The sequence below is a fragment of the Heloderma suspectum genome, chromosome 1 (genome assembly GCF_057233095.1).
Source record: "Heloderma suspectum isolate Gila_16-S chromosome 1, 16-S_ref, whole genome shotgun sequence".
Taxonomy (NCBI): Eukaryota; Metazoa; Chordata; class Lepidosauria; order Squamata; family Helodermatidae; genus Heloderma; species Heloderma suspectum.
The window spans coordinates 239670569-239691383 of record NC_139458.1 but is presented as its reverse complement, the minus strand read 5'-3'; the positions used below and the strand labels follow the sequence as shown (position 1 = coordinate 239691383).

Genomic DNA, 20815 nt, shown 5'->3' with positions numbered 1-20815 from the left:
ACTGCTTCCATTTCTTCCCCTTCTATATGCCAGGAAGTGATGGGGCCAGATGCCATGATCTTAGTTTTTTTAATGTTGAGTTTCAAACCAGCTTTTGTGCTCTCCACTTTCACCCTCAACAAGAGGCTCTTTAGATCCTCTTCGCTTTCTGCCATTAGGGTGGTATCGTCTGCGTATCTGAGGTTGTTGATAATTCTCCCGGCAATCTTAATTCCAACCTGTGGTTCAACCAACCCAGCGTTTCTCATTATGTACTCTGCATATACATTAAATAAGCAGGGCGACAATATACAGCTTTGTCATACTCCTTTCCCAATTTTGAACCAATCAGTTGTTCCATGTCCGGTTCTTACTGTTGCTTCTTGACCCTCGTACAGGTTTCTCAGGAGACAGGTAAGGTGGCCTGGTACTCCCATCTCTTTAAGAATTTGCCAGTTTGTTGTGATCCACACAATCAAAGGCTTTAGCGTAGTCAATGAAGCAGAAATAGACGTTTATCTGGAATTCTCTTGTTTTCTCCATGATCCAGCGAATGTTGGTGATTTGATCTCTAGTTCCTCTGCCTCTTCGAAACCCCGCTTGTACTTCCAGTAGTTCTCGGTTCACATGCTGCTGAAGCCTAGCTTGTAGGATTTTGAGCATAACCTTGCTGGCATGTGAAATGAGCGCAATTGTGCAGTAGTTTAAACACTCTTTGGCATTGCCCTTCTTTGGAATTGGAATGTAAACTGCCCTTTTCCAGTCTTGTGGCCACTGCTGAGTGTTCCAAATTTGTTGGCATATTGAGCGCCGCACTTTAACAGCATCATCTTTTAGGATTTTAAATAGCTCAGCTAGAATACTGTCATCTCCGCTAGCTTTGTTGTTACTAATGCTTCCTAAGGCCCACTTGACTTCACTCTCTAGAATGTCCGGTCCAAGTTCATTGACCACACTATCATGGCTATCAGGGACATTCAGATCTTTCCTGTATAGTTCTTCTGTGTATTCTTGCCACCTCTTCTTAATCTCATCTGCTTCTGTTAGGTCCCTGCCTTCTTTGTCCTTTATCATGCCCGTCTTTGCACAAAACGTTCCCTTGAGATCTCCGATTTTCTTGAAGAGATCTCTAGTCCTTCCCATTCTATTGTTCTCCTTGATTTCTTTGCATTGTTCATTTAAGAAAGCCTTCTTGTCTCTCCTTGCTGTTCTCTGGAACTCTGCATTCAGTTGGATATATCTTCCCCTTTCTCCCTTGCTTTTCGCTTCCCGTCTTTCCTCAGCTACTTGTAAAGCCTCATCAGACAGCCACTTGGCTTTCTTGCATTTCTTTTTCTTTGGGATAGATTTCGCTGCTGCCTCCTGACCAATGTTACGGACCTCCGTCCATAGTTCCTCAGACGCTCTGTCTGTCAGGTCTAATCCCTTAAATCTATTTCTCACCTCCACTGTATATTCATAAGGGATATGATTTAGGTCATACCTGAATGGTTTAGTGGTTTTCCCTACGTTCTTCAATTTCAGCCGAAATTTTGCAAGAAGCAGCTCATGATCTGAGCCACAGTCAGCTCCAGGTCTTGTTTTGACTGACTGTATAGAGCTTCTCCATCTTTGGCTGCAAAGGACATAATCAATCTGATTTCGATATTGACCATCTGGTGATGTCCATGTGTAGTCGTCTCTTGTGCTGTTAGAAAAGAATGTTTGCTATGAACAGCGTGTTCTCTTCACAAAACTCTATTAGCCTTTGTCCTGCTTCATTTGGTACACCAAGGCCATGCTTGCCTGTTATCCCGGTGATTTCTTGACTTCCTACTTTGGCATTCCAATCCCCTATGATGAAAAGGACATCTTTTTTTGGTGTTAGTTCTAGAAGGTGTTGGAGGTCTTCATAGAACCAATCAACCTCAGCTTCTTCGGATCAGTGGTTGGGGCATAGACTTGAATTACCGTGATGTTGAATGGTTTGCCTTGGATTCGTACTGAGATCATTCTATCGTTTTTGAGATTGTACCCCAGTACTGCTTTTCCCACCCTTTTGTTGACTATGAGTGCTACTCCATTTCTTCTAAGGGATTCTTGGCCACAGTAGTAGATATGATGGTCACCTGAATTAAATTCGCCCATGCCTGTCCATTTTAGTTCGCGGATTCCCAAGATGTCGATGTTCAATCTTGCACTTCATGTTTGACCACCTCCAGCTTACCTTGATTCATTGACCTTACATTCCAGGTTCCTAAACAATATTGTTCTTTACAGCATCGGATTTTCTTTTCACCACCAGACACATCCACAGCTGAGTGTCCTTTCAGCTTTGGCCCAGCCGCTTCACTCTTTCTGGTGCTACTTGGAAATTCCCTCTGCTCTTCCCCAGTAGTATATTGGACACCTTCCGACCTGAGGGTCTCATCTTGCGGCGTCATATCTTTTAGCCTTGTGATACGTTCCATGGGGTTTTCTTGGCAAGAATACTGGAGTGGGTTGCCATTTCCTTCTCCAGTGGACCACATTTTGTCAGAACTCTCCACCATGACCTGTCCGTCTTGGGTGGCCCTGCACAGCATAGCTTATGGCTTCACTGAGTTATGCAAGCCCCTTTGCCACAACAAGGCCTTGAAGGTTGTTGAAGGGGCATCTGCTCCTTAGCAGGTCTTAAAATTAGGTAAATACAACCTCAGATCAACAACAACACATGACTTATTACACCATGTCATTATTTATTTTACAGAAATAAAGCCACAATGGAGAAGCCATGTGTGAAAAACTAAGTATACCTTACTTCAAGCAATAACTTGAAGTAATCGTTTTTTGTATGACTTTATACACGTCTCTCACATCATTGTGGAGGAATTTTGGCCCACTCTTCTTTACAACATTGCTTCAGTTCATTGAGGTTTGCGGGCGTTTGTTTATGCACAGCTCTCTTAAGGTCCCGCCACAGCATTTCAATCGGGTTGAGGTCTGGACTTAGACTGGGCCATTGCAACACCTTGATTCTTTTCTTTTTCAGCCATTCTGTTGTAGATTTGCTGTTGTGCTTGTGATCACTGTCCCGTTGCATGACCCAATTTCGGCCAAGCTCTAGCTGTCGGACAGATGGCCTGACATTTGACTCTAGAATACTTTGGTATACAGAGGTGGTCATGGTCGACTCAATGACTGCAAGGTGCCCAGGTCCTGTGGCTGCAAACCAAGCCCAAATCATCACCCCTCCACCACCGTGCTTGACAGTTGGTATGTTTGTGCTGATATACTGTGTTTGGTTTTCGCCAAACGTGGCGTTGTGCATTATGGCCAAACATCTCCACTTTGGTCTTGTCTGTCTGAAGGACATTGTTCCAGAAGTCTTGTGATTTGTTCAGATGCAACTTTGCAAACCTAAGCCAAGCTGCCATGTTCTTTTTAGAGAGAAGAGGCTTTCTCCTGGCAACCCTTCCAAACAAACCATACTTATTTAATCTTTTTCTAATTGTACTGTCATGAACTTTAACATTTAACATGCTAACTGAGGCCTGTAGAGTCTGAGATGTACCTTTTGGATGTTTTGCAATTTCTCTGAGCATTGCACAGTCTGCCCTTGGGGTGAATTTGCTGGGATGTCCACTCCTGGGAAGATTGGCAACTGTCTTGAATGTTTTCCACTTGTGAATAATCTTCCTCACTGTAGAATGATGGACTTTAAATTGTTTGGAAATGGCCTTACAACCCTTCCCAGATTGATGAGCAGCAACAATTGCTTCTCTGAGATCATTGCCGATGTCTTTACTCTTTGGCATTGTGTTAACACACACCTGAATGCTCGAGACCAGCAAACTCCTGAGACTTCAGCTTTTATTGAGGTGGTCACACTTGCTGATGATCAATTAATCAAGGGCATTTGATAGGAGCACCTGGCTGCTACTTAGCCTCTTCATACCTATGGAAGCAGTAAGGGTGTACTTAGTTTTTCACACATGGCTTCTCCATTTTGGCTTTATTTCTGTAAAATAAATAATGACATGGTGTAATATGTCATGTGTTATTGTTCATCTGAGATTGTATTTACCTAATTTTAAGACCTGCTAAGGACCAGATGATTTTTATTATGTCCTGATATGTAAAACCATAGAACTCAAAGAGGGTGTACTTTCTTTTTCACATGACTGTATACATGTGGTCCCTCTCCAGATGTCTCTGGCATGTGCATTTTGGCCTCTTTGAGTAGCTATCATGTCCTACTGTTCGCTCATTGCTTACTTCTACTCCATCCCTATTTGGACAATCAGAAACATTTTCTACAGATGATTTATCCCAAATAGGATGCTCCCCAGCTCCTCTTAGCTTTTCGAAGGAGTTGCTTTTTTGATGTTATGTTCCAGCAGTCTGATTCCATTTCAGTTCAAATGGAGCCTGTCCCTCTGGTACAGGCATGGCTTGCGTGAAAACATTCTCCAGTACCTATCCAATCCAAATCCCTTCTCCCAATGCCACCAAGACTCCTCACTCTGCCTGTCTAGCTCACCTTGCATGAGAATCAGCATTTCAGAAAATGCTATCTTTGGGTTCCTCGTTTTCAACTTCCTATCTAGCAATCTATATTTTGCTTTCAGGAGCACCCAAGTACCTTTCCCCATACCACTGGTGCCAATGTGCGCCATGAGTCCTTCCCAGCACTATCTACCAGGCTATCTAGATGAAGCATGAGATCTGCTACCTTTCCACCAGGTATGCAACTCACCACGTGGTCTACATGCCTGTCACAAAACCATCTCTCCATGTTTCAAATTATTGACTTGCTCACTACTAGGAGAACACACACTTCCTCTTCAGAGGCAGAAACTTGCCACAAGAGGATATCAGATCATACACCAAGGAATGGGTCCCCTTGCACATCCTCAGAGTGATGTCCTCCTTCCCCTAGGCCGTCATCCTCCATGACAGCAGAGAAGCTGTCATTCTGGGAGTGGGATTCCACTGTCACACTGCCAGAGGCTCATCCACAAATCTCTCTGCTTTTCCTGATCAGCAACCTTGGCCTCAAGGAAATGAATTTCATCCCACCCAGGCCTTGACCTGGACAAAACAGATTCATTTCACAGGGATGCTACCTTTTCCTTTGTCATGGTGACTCTGGAAAGGGAGAACAGGTTTCCTCACAACATTTGCCTGTTCAGTTGTTTCTACTATCAAGCTCTGCTATGAACCAGCTAAGAGACGTCCTCCTTTTTCCATAGGCCAGGGGGTGGGCAAAAGCCTGTGGGCTGCATGCACCCCAACCCCGCACTCCTGAATTTGCAAAAAAACCCCAACCCATGATTTCCCTTTAAAACAAGGCACGTGGGAAACACACCCTGCTGGGAAGCAGAATCACACTCCCAGAAGCCTTCTGGGAGTCTGATTTTGTTTCCCAATAAGTTTTGAGTTCCCCATCTACTTTGCTTTAAAGAAAAATTGTCCCCCAAAATTGCCACCACTGAATTTTGGCAGTGCAGCTGCAACAATTTCAATGGTAGGGAGGAATGCAGCCCCCAGTGGGAGTTGGCCTCTGGACTGGTGGAAGTTTCCCATCCCTGTACTAGACATTATTCTGCAAGAGGAAGAGCCACATCCTTTCCATTCTCTGTGATGTCCATTTTCACCCTTCCACATTTATCAAGCATTGTGCCTCAGAGACATCCTCAGCAGGTTATTCTCATTATTCCTGTATTCTCACTTGTGTCCCATATATGTGCCTGCAGAGACCATGTTGAACCATGCACACACAAGCGCCTAGACCTGATGTTCTCTGCAGCCTCAAAACATACCCATCTTGGCCCTTGTAGGTGTTCTACTGTTTACTTGTTTCTACGGTAATCTAGGAAAACTAAGCAAGATGGCACTTGTCTTGCTCATTGAGGCATTCATGTTTTGGCAATGCCCAATAGTTGCCTATTTGGGGGAGGAGTTTATTATAAGGATAAACTTTGTATTGGAACACTCTTTAATATTTACTATCCTCTTAAGTCATCTACCTGTTTCTTGGAAGTTAATGCAAAGTCTGTGCAAGTGAATTCTCTGTGCCCGTTTGACAGCAAAAAGGCCGATATTACAAAATTGGAAGGATAAACATTCACCTCCTATAATGGATTGAGGACCTAACACTGCTTTCAACGTTTGAACGGGGGGTATACTGGCGCCACTGGTGAATGAATACATATATGGATATCTGATCTGCCTTTGTTGAAGTTTATGTATAATTTATACACACAAACATTTACATATATACATTTCATATGCATCAATTGAAATTGACACATTCAAATTATGCTGTCATATTTTTTCTCTTTTTTTTCAGGGTTTTGCGTTGTTGAAATTTACAATAAAAAATAATTTTAAAAAAAGGTAGTCTAGGAGATCTAAGTAAGATAGTACTTGTCTTGCCCACTGAGGCATTCATATGAGGAAGATTTTACCCTGAAGAGGGAACACAGCCATTTACATGATTTAGCTCTATAAAACTGTGAACCATGCTATGCGCAGGCCCCACATCTTTAAAGAATAACATTTCCTCCAATACTGGATTCAAGTAGCTGAATGCTAACAGGAGTGAATCCAAAATGAAGCCACTGAGAAGCAAGAGGGAGAGATTAACATTCTCTGGGAAACCCCAAAATATGAAGTACAAAGCATCAAACAAGCAAAGGGATGGATTTAGAAGGTAGCATGGGAGTGGTTCTGCCTGACTGCATGGTACTTGTGTTATAGATCCCACATCCTATTCCCTTTACTTTTTAACATCGATATGAAGCCCCTGGGCCAGGTCATCTGGAGAGTATGGAATGAGGTGCCATCAATAAGCTGATACAACTCAGCTCTATTTCTTCCTGTCGGATAAGGCTGTAGAAATATTGAACCTGTGCCTGGATGTTGTAATGGGCTAGATGAGGGTCAATAAATTGGAACTGAATCCTGACAAGATGGAGGATGGGCGGATGGTCTGGGAAACTGGTGCTTCTCATGGTTTGGACAGAGCTGCAGTCCCCATGACAGCGCAAGTACCCTGTGGGAGCCCACCTACATCCAGCTTTGTTGCTAGAAGCCCAGGGGGCCCTGGCAGCACAGAGTGCCTTCTGCCAGCATTGGCTGGCTTGCCAGGTACAACAATTTCTGGCCATGGTGATCCATGCTCTAGTAAAGCCCCAGTTCAATTGTTGTGATGCATTTATACATGGGGCTGCCCTAAAGATGATCTCAGAGCTTCAATTAATGCAGAATATGGCTGCCAGAATTTTGACTGGTAAGGGCAGGTGCATGCACATTACACCAGCTTTAAAAGTACCCCATTGGCCATATATTGGCTTCCAGGCACAAATGCAAGGTGCTGCTCCTTACTTTTAAAGCCCTAAATGCCTTGGGACCCAAATACCTGAAGGGCCACCGCTACCCATGTCAACCTGTCCGTACGCCAAGTTCTGCTCATGCCCTTCTTCAGGGGCCTTTATCAGAGGTGCAGTACAGGATGACAAAGGAAGAGGCTTTTTCAGCAGTGGCAACCCGACTGTGGAGAACACTCCCTAGAGGTTCACCTACCACCCACATTGCCATCTTTTTGGCACCAGGTTGATTTTAACTTGTGTATGGTCTAATTATCATGGGGTTAATCTGTTTTAATGTATTTCTGTTGTGAAAATCAATTGTACACTGCCTGCAGCGTATCTCACTGAGGGCTGCCTTACAGGGGAGATGGGACTGAACCGGTCTGCTTAAGCCCCTTAAGCTTATAGTGTATCGGAGCAGAGGATGGCTGACTAACTGGAATCCTTAACAGGAACATTCCTGTTGGGGGTAAGGCTACACTGCAATATTTTATTTTAGGTCCCACTTGTCAGTTACAAATAAGCAGTGTATGTTTTCTCAAACCAAGCGTCAGTGATCTTGCACTGAAAGAGCATCCAAAGCCAGATGCAGAATGGTGATTCCTCCCTTTCTTTCCGTCCTACCAGAATACTTGTGTAAAACATCAAGCAGCAGGGGAGATTTCTCTTCTCAGGGATGTATACTTAATTAGAAACTTATTTAGAAACACATTTCTTTGAAATCAGCGAGACGTACTTCTAAGGTAAGTCTGTTTATGACCAGTCAACTTAGCAATGATTTTTTAAAAGTCAGCACTACATATTTTATTCTGTCCTTTGTGTATACACACCCAAAAGAGATTGCTGAAGTAAGTTTTTAACTGGTGGATGATTTTTTGGTGTTGATTTGTTTTTAACTGTTTTGTTTTAAGTATAGTTCTGTAGTTTATTAGCCACTGACTGCTATTTTTAGTGGAAAGGTAGGATAAAAATGTAATAAATAAATGTGCTTTACAATGTACCTTATTTCTGAAGGGCCAGGTTGACTGCTGGTGCTGTATATGTGTTTATGATTTATATACTAGACACCCCAACTGATGAAAAATGTTCTCAAACCTGTATCATGTCTTTCTTCACTCTGAAATTCACTTAACAGTATTGTGCTTCAGGGTTTTTTTTTTTACTGTGTGCATTCGTTCATATTATGCATGCAACTCCGATTTTTCACCTTAGAAAAACAAGATTAATAGGAAGTGGCATTTTCAAAGAAGTAGTCCACTTCTTTCAGAAACAGAGTGTGCAAAATATTTCAACATATGGATACTTAGGCCACAGAAAAAACAGTATCAGTACTTAAAGATCAAGATACTTTCAAAGATCTACTAGAGTTTACCGATGTCCACCTTTTGTTTTCAAACTCTAAAGCAATCACTTTGAACGTACATTTCTTGTACACTAGTAACTGTTATAAAAGTTTGTATTTGCACACAAATTGAGCAACGTTATTCAACATCACAAGGGTGTAATTTACACATTTTTCTCTTAAAACTACAGCACCGTCTGTCACTTTCTCCCAATAGAAGATAGCATGATCTGCCATCTCTGCTGTGTCTGCCAGATACTCTGAGCCAAATGCAGAGACAAGAGTTTTCCAGTACTGTAGAGTATCAGTTAGAAAATCCATAAAGCATAGCTGCATGGTAACAAATATAAGCAAGCAAAGCAAAGTACTTATAATAAACTTGGGTGAAAAGAATGGAGGAATTACCCAGTAAAAGGTAATTTTCTCCTGTGGTAAAGAAAGTTTGTCCACATCTGCTAGCTTAAATTGTTCCCACTGGCTAGTATCAAACCCTTTAATTGTGGAGTTGATATCTACAGTAAGACAAGGCAATCTGATTTCCTTGATTACTTTGATTTTCTCCCGAAATTCTTGCATCTGTTGCAAAAATACAATGGGTTCAGACACATCCTTAAAAGCTTCTGCAATGTTAAAAGCCGTTTGTTGCTCTCGTATAATAGTGTTCAATTTATTGATTTCTGGGTCATATGCCTGCATAACTGCAAGCTTCATTGTCTCAAAGTCTGAAAGTATCTCATTCTTTTTTTGCTCCAGTGTATACTGCAATTTCTCAAAGAAATCTTTTACTTTGTCATAGTCCTTTGTCAGCAACTGGAGGGCTTTTCGCTTGCTGGTTTCCAGAGTGTTGAGACGAGAAAGTGCATCCCCACAACACCATGTTTCAAAACCCTGGAACAATGTCTCAAAAGCACGTTTTTCCTGAAAGTAAGCATCTTCAATGGAGCAAAACACATGCTTTATATGATCTCCTCGAGTTGCACAGATACCACATATCAACTGTGTGTCTGTCTGGCAGAAAATGTTGAGAGGCTGGCCACTGTGCACTTTACACACAGGCATTTTTGTGGTTACCTTAATCTTATTATACTTCTCCACAATACCTTTTAGGGAATAGTTGACTTGGAGGTTGTTAACCCCTGTAACAGTGGTTTCTTTCCGACATGTGGGGCATTTGAAGAGAGACTGTCTCCAAATCATGTTCCGGGCATTTCCCTCCAAGATCCCTTCCAAACATTTCTTACAGAAGTTATGCGAACAAGGTAGTGCCCGTGGATCATCAAACAAACTACAACATATGGGGCATGTAAGGTCTTCTTCAAGAAGTTCCATTGCAGTCTATAATAAAGGAGATAACAGTTTAGAGAATTATATCAGGATCATAGTCTAAGAAATTGAAGTTGCTTGCCTGCAATCCTACAAGTAGGCCTATGAAGTCTTTCATGTTAAAAACTGTATTTCACCAGAGTTGTTGATAAACCAAGAATACACATATGGGTTTGAAGAACACTAGTCCCCTCTCCAAAACTTAGTGACAAGAAATTTAATTTTTGCCAAAACATACAAACACACAAATCCAAAATACAAGCAAAGCTTTAAAATGTTTAAGACTGTGTCTATATCACCTTCAGGTCTTCCAATGAAACCTGGTTGAGCCCTACCCCATTCTCAAAATCTTTTTTTTTTTAAATACCGTTCCTCAAATATTCACTGATTTAAACTAAATTTGCACAAATTATTTAGTCCTAAATATAACTGAAATCAAGCATTTGGTTTGGTGGCTACGGAAAGGCTTCAGATGACCAATAGGAAGGTGCTCTCCATATCTGCAATATTAACATTTTAAAATAATATTATATTCTCTTATCAATTAAGGGTTTCTTTAACACAGCAAAAAGGTAAAAATAAAACTGTAGCACCACAGATAAAATCTTATCTTTATCCTTTGTAGGAAGAAAGACCCTGCTCCTCTTGGTTTTTCCTCCCATTATATCAAATGTTTGGGGCATGCTTTCAGCCTTTCAAAACTGCTCTTCCTGGAAAGGAGAGGTAGGAAGCAGCCTCTTTGGCATCTCCTTCCAGCAAGACCTGATAACATGATATGAATTAGCCTGCTGCACAAAGAAAGCTTTGCTAATTAGTAAATTGATGGGAAGCAGGCAGGGCATTACATTTTGTCACACTTAAGAGTAGATTCACTCAAATCAGTGGGACTCAATTTCCAGAGGGTAGATGTGTTAGTCAACTGCAGCAAAAACATCTTCTAAGAAAGACTAACAAATTTATTCTGGCATAAACGTTCGTGGACTATAGTCCACTTCATCAGATGCATGGAGTATTATGGAGAGTTTAAGGCTTTTTAAACAGTACAGTTTGAATTTTATTTAATTCCTCAGCCCCATGAGGGGTGAGGCCTAGAAAGAGAGGCAGCAGACTAGATCCAAAGGCTACATGGTTCACATCTACTCCCAAGCCGGTAGTTCCTCATCCCTGCCCATACACCACTGTAAGGAATATATCGCTATTACAAATTTCCTTTAACTGACTAACACTCATGGAAATACATACCAAGTTGCAAAGAACGACTCTGACTACTACTGTGTCTTGGAAGTATTTAGGTAAAACGATTTCCCAAAGTAACAAAGAATTCCTGCTTTTGCTTGTCCTTTGTGAGTTAGCACAATGGTAAAATGGTACAAAACTGTGGCACCCTGTTTGTGGAATGACCTCTTCCCCAGAGAGGCTCAACCTACACTGTGGCCTTTTTACTCTCCCAGGCATTTCAGTTCTTCAGTTTTTATTGTTTAAATCTGTTATTGTATTTTAGATCTTTGCACTGCTGCTGATTTTTTACTTCTACTTTGGTTTTATACTGTAGTTTTAGGAGTTTAAGTTTTATGCTTCGTCCTGTCACGTTGCCGTATTTTATAGCTTTAAGTGTTCGTAAACTGATTATTTTTGACACGTGACTGTGACAATACAGCATTTCTGCTCGCTCTTTATCCCCCTGCCCAGCAATACGCGGATAAGGAAGGCTGTCGCCAACTGGGACTGGCAGGGCAACGTCGAAGAGCCAGCCACACAATCCTGCCCCTCCCGAACGACCCGAGCCGAAAGACCGTTCATCCTGTCTTTGGCAGCGGGGAAGGGGAGCGCGGCAACAGGCGGCTGCTCAAGCGCGTCGCCCCCGGGAGTCCGGCGTCCTCCCCCATACACAGCGGAGAGGAAGGAAGCGCGCGGGCGGGCGCGCGGCGGCGTCAGCCGTAACCCGAGAGTTCCGGCTCCGGCCAATGGGGCTGTCCGTCTCCGAAACGTTTCGTCTCCGGCGGAGGTGCCGCAGAGGCTCGCGGCAAGCACGATCGCCCGGCGGCCTCCTGGGATTCCCCATAAGGCAGGGAACGAGGAGGCGGGGACGCCTCTGCGGGCACGCGCGCTCTCGGGTCGGCGCCAGTCGCCCAGCCTCGACTGCCGCGGCGTCCCCCGTTCTCCGCGGCCGCCCGGCGGGGGGTCGCCAGAGCGCACGTGGCCCAGGCCCGGCAGGGCGGCGCGAGAGCCCAAGCCCCTCCCCCCGCCGGCCGCTCTCCCAGGTTTCCCTAGCCGAGCGCTGCTCACCGCAGCTCGCGCTCCTTGGGCGGACAGCGGGCGGCCGCCGGCGCCGCGACGCCTTGGCCCCTCTGGCTGAGCGCGGCGGGCGGAGAGCTGAGGCGAAAGGAGGGGCGTAGCAGCACAGGCGCTCCGGCCACGGCCGAGCAAGCCGCAAGCCTGGGAAGCCGCAGGAGCCGGGGCGGGGCGGCCGCGGCAGCTGCTTCCGCTTCCTCCGCTCCCCGGCTTCCGCTGAGCTGCTTCAAACTGCCGGGAGCGATGCCCTCGGAACCGTCCGACCTACTTGTTGCTTCTCGGAGCCGCAGAATCCTCGCCCGGCCTCCCTCGGGTGGGCTTCCAGTCTCCGGCCTTGACTGGGGCGGGGTATGTGCCGGAAATGGCCCGGGGGCACGCGTAGGGAAGAATGAGCGGGCAGAGAAACGGCTCCGCTGCGTTGGGACCTCGTTTCAGTATGGTTTCCCCCCACCAGCCCGAATTGTAGGATTGCGTATGAGTTTGCAAGAGGATTGCCCTTGATTCTCGTGCATGCATGGGAGTTCTCGTGGCTGGCATCGCATCGTTCAGAGCAGTAGTCTGCGAGATTTGCTGGAACCACTCGAGTCCGTGGTGAGGTTTGGAATGTACAGCAGCCTAAAGCTGCCCTTTACAGGACGGCGATGAACCCTGCAGCTACTTTCCAAGTAGTCCCATTTATTTAGTCTGTTTAAGAGTACTTGGTTTGCACATATGTTAACTATCTTTAGGGCCCTCTGAAGTTACCAATTATTATTTCCTTTGTGATTTAGAAGCAAGATAAGACATTTTTAAAGTGAAGGGATTTTTTTTTCTGTAATAAAATGATTATTTGACTTGGTTTTGAAGTTATTGGGGAAAAATCAGTTGATATTACAAGAACTAATAGCACTCATCTCAGTAGTTAACTTTTCAGGGAGTTAAACACAAAATAGGTGATGCCTTGCTTTGGGCCTATTTCAATTGGATATTGGAATACACAAGTTTGAGTTACAACAAAACTCATGTGCAGTTCCTCTTCTGTACTTCAACAGCTGGTGATTGCAAATTCTACAGAGGGGGGCAGGGAGGATGAGTCATCTTCTCCAAATGGCTCTCGCATTCCAGGGATGATCTCTGTATCAAGACACTGTATTCTAATAATCAGCTCTGGTAAGCATCTACTGAACATTAAGAAACATTAACCAGTCATCCTAGCCCAGCCTTCCCCATTTTGGCACCTGCCAGATGTTTTGGAGCTGGATGTCATCAGCATATTAGTGACACCTCAGCCCACTTTCCCAGATAACCTCTCCCAGCTATTTCATGTAGATGTTAAACAGCATGTGGGATAAAGAGAGCCCTGTAGAACCCCAGCCCATAACTGCCAAGAGGCAGTGCAATAATGTCCTCCCCTCTCCCCCCTAGCACTATCCTCTGGAATAGACCATCCAAGTAAGAGTAGAGCTACTGTAAAAAAGTGCCTACAAGTCCCAACAAATCCTATCTAGGAGATACTCATGATATCAAAAATTACTGAGAAGTTCACAAGAATAAATAAGATTGCATGCCCCAGTCTCTTTTGGCAGGGGCATCTCACATGGTGACCAAGCCAGTTCCAAAACCAGGCCTGAAACTCAATCGAAATGGATCTAGAACATTCATTTCATCCAAGTGTGTCTTGTGAAGATAGGCATGACTAGGTCTTGTAAGTTGTTGGTTCAGGCGAGGTGCCTGATGGGATTGAGAGAATGTATATGTGTCTGGCCATGAGAAGGTAATTTTAACTTGCTCATTATAAGCAGGAAATTCCTATCCACCAAAGTAGCTCATTCCTGAAGATAAGCAGGCAGCTGTGCTGATAAGACTGTTGCTGAGCTAAATTAGCTCTTGAGCCTGCGTAGTGTATTTCCTTTGTTCTCCAACTTTCAGTCTGTATAAATGCATCCTGTTTCTTTTTGGGGGTGAGACACAGGATCAACTGTCTCTCCCACAGCTGTGAGGTGCTTTAATACATTTCAGACTGTTCAACCTAGCCTGCCTTGATATTTCCTTAACAATTTGGTGCCATGACTCAAATCCCAAACGCTGAGGAGAACTGAACCGATTTGGGCAGCCATTCACTGAACATCCCAGAAGCATGCACCAAGGTAAGAGACCTTTTGAAATCTCTAAGACCCAGTGTGAGGCTGCCTGTGGGACGATTCTGCCTTGGCTGACAGGATACCGCCTTTAAAGAGACAGTCAGTACTTTAAGCACTTGGTAAGAGCTTTTTGGGGGGAGGGGGTTACCGAGGTCCGTGGGATATGGCATCAGGTGAATGAAAGTTGCCTTGTGTGAATTTCAAGAAAAGAATTGAATGAGAGTTGCCTGGTATGAATTGAGGTAAAAAGGAACATGGCAAATTATAGTCGCTGGAACCTTGTGTAAGTGGGTTTTCCTCCTTCTCTCCATGGTATGAGCCGGCCGGGAAGGCACAGACCTCCTGAATAACTAATTCCTGAATGAACAGAGATTGCAGTGAGTAACCTGACCTTTCTTCCACTCCCAGCCATGGTATGAGCTCCCTTCACAGCGAGCGTGCCTCCAATTCAGTGAGAATCGGTCTCTGACTGTACCTCGGAATTTGGCAGTGCCTTTTGTTTCCTGCAACCTGTGGAGACCTCTTGTTTTCCTGTGTGCTCCTGCGTGCTCCTTTCTTTGGAAGAATCTGATCCCATTGACGATGGGATCAGAGTCTTCCAAATAAATTCTGCAGCCTCAAAAGGGTGCATGTACAGGAATTACGGGCCTAAGACTTGCAAGTTTTGGACAAATGGAACTTGACCCATCCTGACAATCTCCCTTGGTTGGGACCTTCGATTTGGACAGAATTGTGCATTTAAAAGGGAGCATTGGAATCTCGGGGTTCCAAGGTGGCACAGGGTCAATGAGAATGCATTCTTTGATTAGTATGTTGAGACGTCAAAAAGATCACCCAAGGAGCAGAATCTTAGAATCATAGAATAGTAGGGTTGGAAGGGGCCTATAAGGCCATCCAACCCCCTACTCAATGCAGAAATCCAAGCAAGGAGTCTCCCACTACTACTACTCTTCTTGTTGTAGGCCTGGGTTTCATCGTCTCTACCTGACTGACCTTCAGCCTCTTGCTCACTCTCATGCAGGTTCCCCTGTAATTCTTCCTCTGCAGGCTGTCTTCCAGTCTCATCCTCAAGGACCTGGAAACGGTTCCCTAGTTCCACTGCTTCCACTGGTGCAGAGTGGCGTCTAGTTCTTCTGCTCCTAACTGTCACCCTTTTCCAAGGAGTATCCTCTACTGCATTTTTCCTCACCTCAGCATTTCCCACTTCTGCCTCAGCTTGCTGTTGCCTTTCTAGCTTCTGGTCTTTGCTTTGCTGCTGTAGTTCCACTGTTCTGTCCAAGAACTCTTCGTGTTCTCTTACTCCCTGGAGGGTCAACACTCGCCGCTCCAGCCCTCTTACTTTTTCTTACAGCAGAGTGATCAACTTGCACTTGTTGCATGTGTAGGCCACGTTGCTCTCAGGCAAGAAAAGAAACATGGCACACACCTTGCAGGTCACCACCATTGGAGAGTCTTGTCCTTCCATAGTCTCTTTTCCTTTTCGTGTCTAGCTTCCTGGTTGTTCTAGAGTAGCCTGGTCCTGGTCCTCTACTCACTGCAGGTTAAAAACAGAGTCCCACTGGTATGGAAGTGTGTGTAACAAGACAAATTTTTTAAAAAGTTAGGGGCCTCCCCTGCCTTACTCCCCTGGCCAACTCCTGTTTGCTCACTCTCTGAGAGCTTGCTTGCTTCTGTAGTCCCTAGACCCGCTGGAGCAGCTTCCTCTGCTTTGCTCAGTGGGAAACAGACTGAAGCTTCCTGCCCCCCCCCCCCATTAATTGAAGCTCTCAGGGGCATCTGGTGAGCTCACAGCCACTCAGCAGGAAATAGCTCTTTGGGCTTCCTCCAGCCCACTTACCTCTTTGTCTTTGTCTCCTTTGTCTCTTCTGCCACTGCAGCTCCCCTGGCCAACTCCTGTTTGCTCCCCCTGTTCGCTCGTTCTAATCGCTTGCTCTCTGGGAGTTTGCTTGCTTCTGTAGTCCCTAGACCAGCTGGAGCAGCTTCCTCTGCTCTGCTGGGAGGCAGGAAACAGATTCTTTCCACAATGCATATCCTTTCTTTCCACAATACACATCCACATAAAATTTTCCAAGGGTGGGTAGCAATGCTGTATAGCAGTGTGTGATTATAATTTGTGTGTATAGCATGTACTGCTACTACATATCTGTGCATTTTCCTTCTGTGTGTGCTTTTCTACACAGAAAAGCATAAACTCCTGGGAATTTGACAGTGCTAATGCAAAAGAGTGTTATAATCAAGCTTCACATCATGTATTAGCAGGTAACTTGACAAAGGAGCTGATGTACGCACAAGAAAAACTTTACTAATGAACGTAACTATCTTTAATTAGATGGGGGGGATTAACTTCAAGCTAGCAAGGCATTGATTTAACTGTCATATACAAACTGTCACAACAGTCTAGCAGGATGGAATATTCAGGTAACCCCAGAAACCACCAGCTAGCCTGCTGTATGCCCTGGCCATGGGCTGCTAAGGTTTGGAGGTGCCGTGGAAGTGATAAGCCAGATCCAGGTTTGCTTACAAGGAGACTTTATTGAGTACTTACAGCATGCAGGCATACCCAATCGTTGGATCAGACAGCATCTTTGAACACAGAGCCAAGGGGTACAATGGGTTTTATACCATAAATGTCAGCAGTGAGGCAGCACAACAGCAGCAGTTAGCGTTCATCTGCAACTTTCCCAGCATAGGCCCCAGGTCAGAGGGGAAACAATCAGAACTTTCCCAGCACAGACACCTGTAAACAGAGCCTAAACAGAGCCTTACTTGTCAGGTACTTCCTAGGCCCTGATAAGATAAATGGTAGCTCATTAGCATGGAATGTGCTGAGGTGGCGATATCGACCTTTGACTCATCTTGCCAGCCAAGAGGCCCACTAGCAAGAGAATTGCACTTAATAATGAACCAAAGCAAAGCATTATAGATCTCTAGGCCCCTCTAAAACTACAGGTGACTTGGTTACAGGCCTGGGGCCATTACACGTGCAACCTCTATAAATATGTATTCAAGCTGAACTCAAACAAAACTTTATTTGGAGTGAGGGCTATATAAGCCAGGAACAAGAAAAAAAACGCTCAGCTGCACAAACACAGATCAGCTGTCTTAAGAATGTCATATTGGATATTTTATGGAACCACTTCCCTTATCATAACACTGACAACTTCACATGAGTTATTCTAGAATGTCTTCATCTTGGAAATATTGGTGAACACCCTGCAGAGAATAGCAATGAAGTCTGTGGGGAATATCTTTGGTAGGGGGAGGAGAAATGGGTATTCTTGATCAGGATTTAGGGTTCTAGAGGAACCTGGACTACTCACTTTACTTTTCATATTGTTATCAGCCACTTTTTACACCAGCCAAAAATACAACTTTTGCATGGCTTTGTTAGCAATGTTCTTTTAGAAGTGCAGATCTTGTGTATGGTTGCACAAAGCCCTGATAGCATCAGAGAACAGGTCTACTATTTCTAGTAGATCTGGTGACTGAGCAGCAACAAGGCCTGGGCACTAGATCTACTGAGACAGGAAGACCTGGCCTATGAGAAATTTGTATACCAAATCTACCCCTCTGTTGTTTCTAAATGGGTAGACCTGGTGTCCAGATAATGGGCTAATTCCCATGATCGTCAAGGGTTAAACGAGTGTTTAATCCTCGCTGTGTATGGGGCAAAATTAGCCTGATCACCTGCTTGGGCACAGCTTGGCGTATTGTCCAACCCAGGCAGCATAGCTTGTTGGAGGGGAATACAACCCTCAATTAACCCATTGGCCATTGGTTATTGGGCAGGTTTGCATGATCATGGAGGGAAAAGAAGCCATGAGTCAATAGGTCAATGTGCAGGTTTGCATGATCACGGAGGGAAAATAAGCCACGGTCGTTTATTTTCCTTTTCTGTGCCTGCTGGGCTCGAGCCACCTAATTAACATAATTACCCTTACAGGGTAATTATGCTGATTAGGCTACTCACCTTCACCAGGTTCAGACATCATGACAACCTGGAGAAGTTAATTATGCTAAGTAGGCAGATCATGACGGGCATGAGGAGGGAAAATAAGCCATACATATAAAGTATCATAGAGTTGGAAGGGGCCTACAAGACTGAGTCCAACCCCCTGCTCAGTGCAGGAAGCTTGATTCCCAGGCAGTCTCCCATCCATCCAAGTACTAACCACGGCTGACCCCTCTTAGCTTCCGAGATCAGACAAGATTGGGTGAATCCTTTATTTTTCCTCTGTGATTATGCGAACCTGGTCAATATTTTTCAACCTTCATCTGAAATCCTCAATTTTTTCCCCTGCATCCCTTCACTCTTGTAATGACCCTTGGCCAAGGGCCATTACAAGAGTGAAAGGTGTGGTTAATGGGTGGGCTGGGTCTGTGACCCGCTCAGCTTGCAGTTCACCCCTAGGCAACACACAATAGACTCAAGTACCTTCGCAGGAGGTTACTTATTACTACAATACACGAGAAAACATTGAGGAGCTGCATGGCACACTGTCTCAATTCCAAGACCTGCACTAAAAGAGTGAGGGCAGCCCCCTGTCCAGCCTCCTGCAAGCACTAAAAATGGCAGATTCTCTTGGAGTTATACATACAAACTGGAATCTGGAGATTATGGCTTGCCTGAGGGTGGGGGAAAGACTGCCCTCTCGTCTCCTTTCCAGGCACCCATGCATATAGGGTGGTGAGGGGATTTTTAAAAGAAATCCTGGCATGCATCTCCCCGCCGTAATCCCTATGTTCAGGATACTAAAACGTTAGGGGCTTCAGCAGACCAATTATCTCCTTTTTTCCCTTCCCCCCTCTAACTGATGTTCAAGTCCATGGCTCCTAGATCAAGCTGTCATTGTTGAGCCATTTATATAAGTGTGTGGTTGTGGCATTCCTGCCTTCTCCTAGCGCTAATTCCCCTTCTCTGAGGCCTTTGTCATCCCCGGCAGGAACCACCACCTCTCTCACACAGGGTTTTGCTACCACCAGGACCTTTATTTGATTTATTTTATTATTATTAAATTTATTAATCGCCCATCTGGCTGGTCACCCAGCCACTCTGGGCGATGTACAACATACAATAAAACAGTTTAAAACAATAAAATTCTACAATAAAAACATTTCCTAAAATTCCCTAACCCACCCCAAATGCCTGCCTGAACAACCACGTTTTTAATGCACGACAGAAGCTCATTAAAGAGGGGGCATGATGGAGTTCCCTAGGGAGGGAGTTCCACAGAGTGGGGGCCACCACAGAAAAGGCCCTCTCCCTTGTCCCCACCAGTGTAGCTGTCCTGGCTGATGGGACAGAGAGAAGGCCATCCGAGGCTGATCTCGTTAAGCGGCCTGTCTGGTGCTGCTGGAGGCGCTCCTTAAGATAGGCCGGGCCGGAACCATATAGGGTTTTAAAGGTCAAAACCAACACCTTGAATTTGGCCCGGAAAACAACTGGTAACCAGTGCAACTCCTTCAGCACTGGAGTGATGTGATCTCGCCGGCGGCTGCCTTTAATCAGGCGAGCCGCCGCGTTCTGTACCAGCTGCAGTTTCCGAACCGTCTTCAAGGGTAACCCCACGTAGAGCGCATTACAGTAGTCTAAATGAGAGGAGACCAGGGCATGTACTACCGATGGGAGCAGATGGTTGGGAAGGAAGGGGCGCAGCCCCCGTATCAGATGGAGTTGATACAGCGTTCTCCGGCTCACAGCTGACACCTGAGCCTCCATGGACAGCTGGGAGTCCAAAATGACCCCCAGGCTGCGGACCTGGTCTTTCAAGGGTAGCCGTACCCCATTCAACACCAGGTCAACATCCCCTAGCCTCCTCTTGTCTCCCACCAAAAGTACCTCGGTCTTGTCAGGGTTCAGCTTCAGCTTATTCCTCCCCATCCAGCCACTCACCGTCTCCAGACATTTGGACAGGGATTCTACGGCCAACCTTGGTGAAGATTTGAATGAGAGGTAGAGCTGCGTGTCATCCGCATATTGATGACACTGCACCCCAAACCTCCTGATGATAGCCCCCAGTGGCTTCACATAGATGTTAAATAGCATCGGGGAGAGGATGGAACCCTGTGGCACCCCACAAGTAAGTGGCCACGGGTCCGAAACCTCCTCTCCCAGTGCTACCCTCTGGTACCTGCTGGAGAGGAAGGACCAGAACCACCGCAATACGGTGTCCCCAATGCCCAACCCCTCCAGGCGGTCCAGGAGGATACCGTGGTCAACGGTATCAAAAGCCGCTGAGAGGTCGAGGAGAACAAGAAAGGAGCATTCACCACTATCCAGAGCCCTCCTCATATCATCTACCAAGGCGACCAAGGCCGTTTCTGTCCCATGCCCAGGCCTGAAGCCTGACTGAAATGGGTCTAGATAATCAGTTTCTTCCAAGTGTGCCTTCAACTGCACCGCCACCACCCGCTCAATCACCTTG

The 20815-nt window shown here is 45.2% G+C and overlaps 2 protein-coding genes across 6 annotated transcripts in view; one reads left to right on the top strand and one right to left on the bottom strand.

The window, feature by feature from the left end:
- Positions 1-8433: 8433 nt before the first annotated feature.
- TRIM13 (tripartite motif containing 13) lies at positions 8434-12734 on the bottom strand. 4 transcript variants are annotated; one of them, XM_084821525.1, is made up of 2 exons: positions 12539-12734; positions 8434-9990 (listed from the first exon to the last, which is right to left on the bottom strand). In XM_084821525.1, the coding sequence occupies exon 2, from the start codon at positions 9982-9984 to the stop codon at positions 8758-8760; it is 1227 nt and encodes a 408-aa protein (XP_084677651.1). In that variant the 5' UTR covers positions 9985-9990; positions 12539-12734; the 3' UTR covers positions 8434-8757. The 4 variants fall into 4 exon arrangements, with proteins under 4 accessions (XP_084677651.1, XP_084677649.1, XP_084677659.1 ...); XM_084821523.1 differs by lacking the exon at positions 12539-12734 and adding an exon at positions 12251-12482; XM_084821533.1 differs by lacking the exon at positions 12539-12734 and adding an exon at positions 12265-12470.
- Positions 12735-13301: 567 nt separating this feature from the next.
- The window catches only part of SPRYD7 (SPRY domain containing 7), a 35982-nt gene continuing 28468 nt past the window's right edge, over positions 13302-20815 (top strand). The window contains exons 1-2 of one of the 2 annotated variants that reach the window (XM_084821561.1): positions 13302-13419; positions 14269-14396. In XM_084821561.1, the coding sequence (XP_084677687.1) occupies positions 14387-14396 (10 nt within the window). In that variant the 5' untranslated portion in view covers positions 13302-13419; positions 14269-14386. Of the gene's footprint in view, positions 13420-14212; positions 14397-20815 lie in introns of those variants that run through there. The other variant, XM_084821555.1, reaches the window with a different exon arrangement.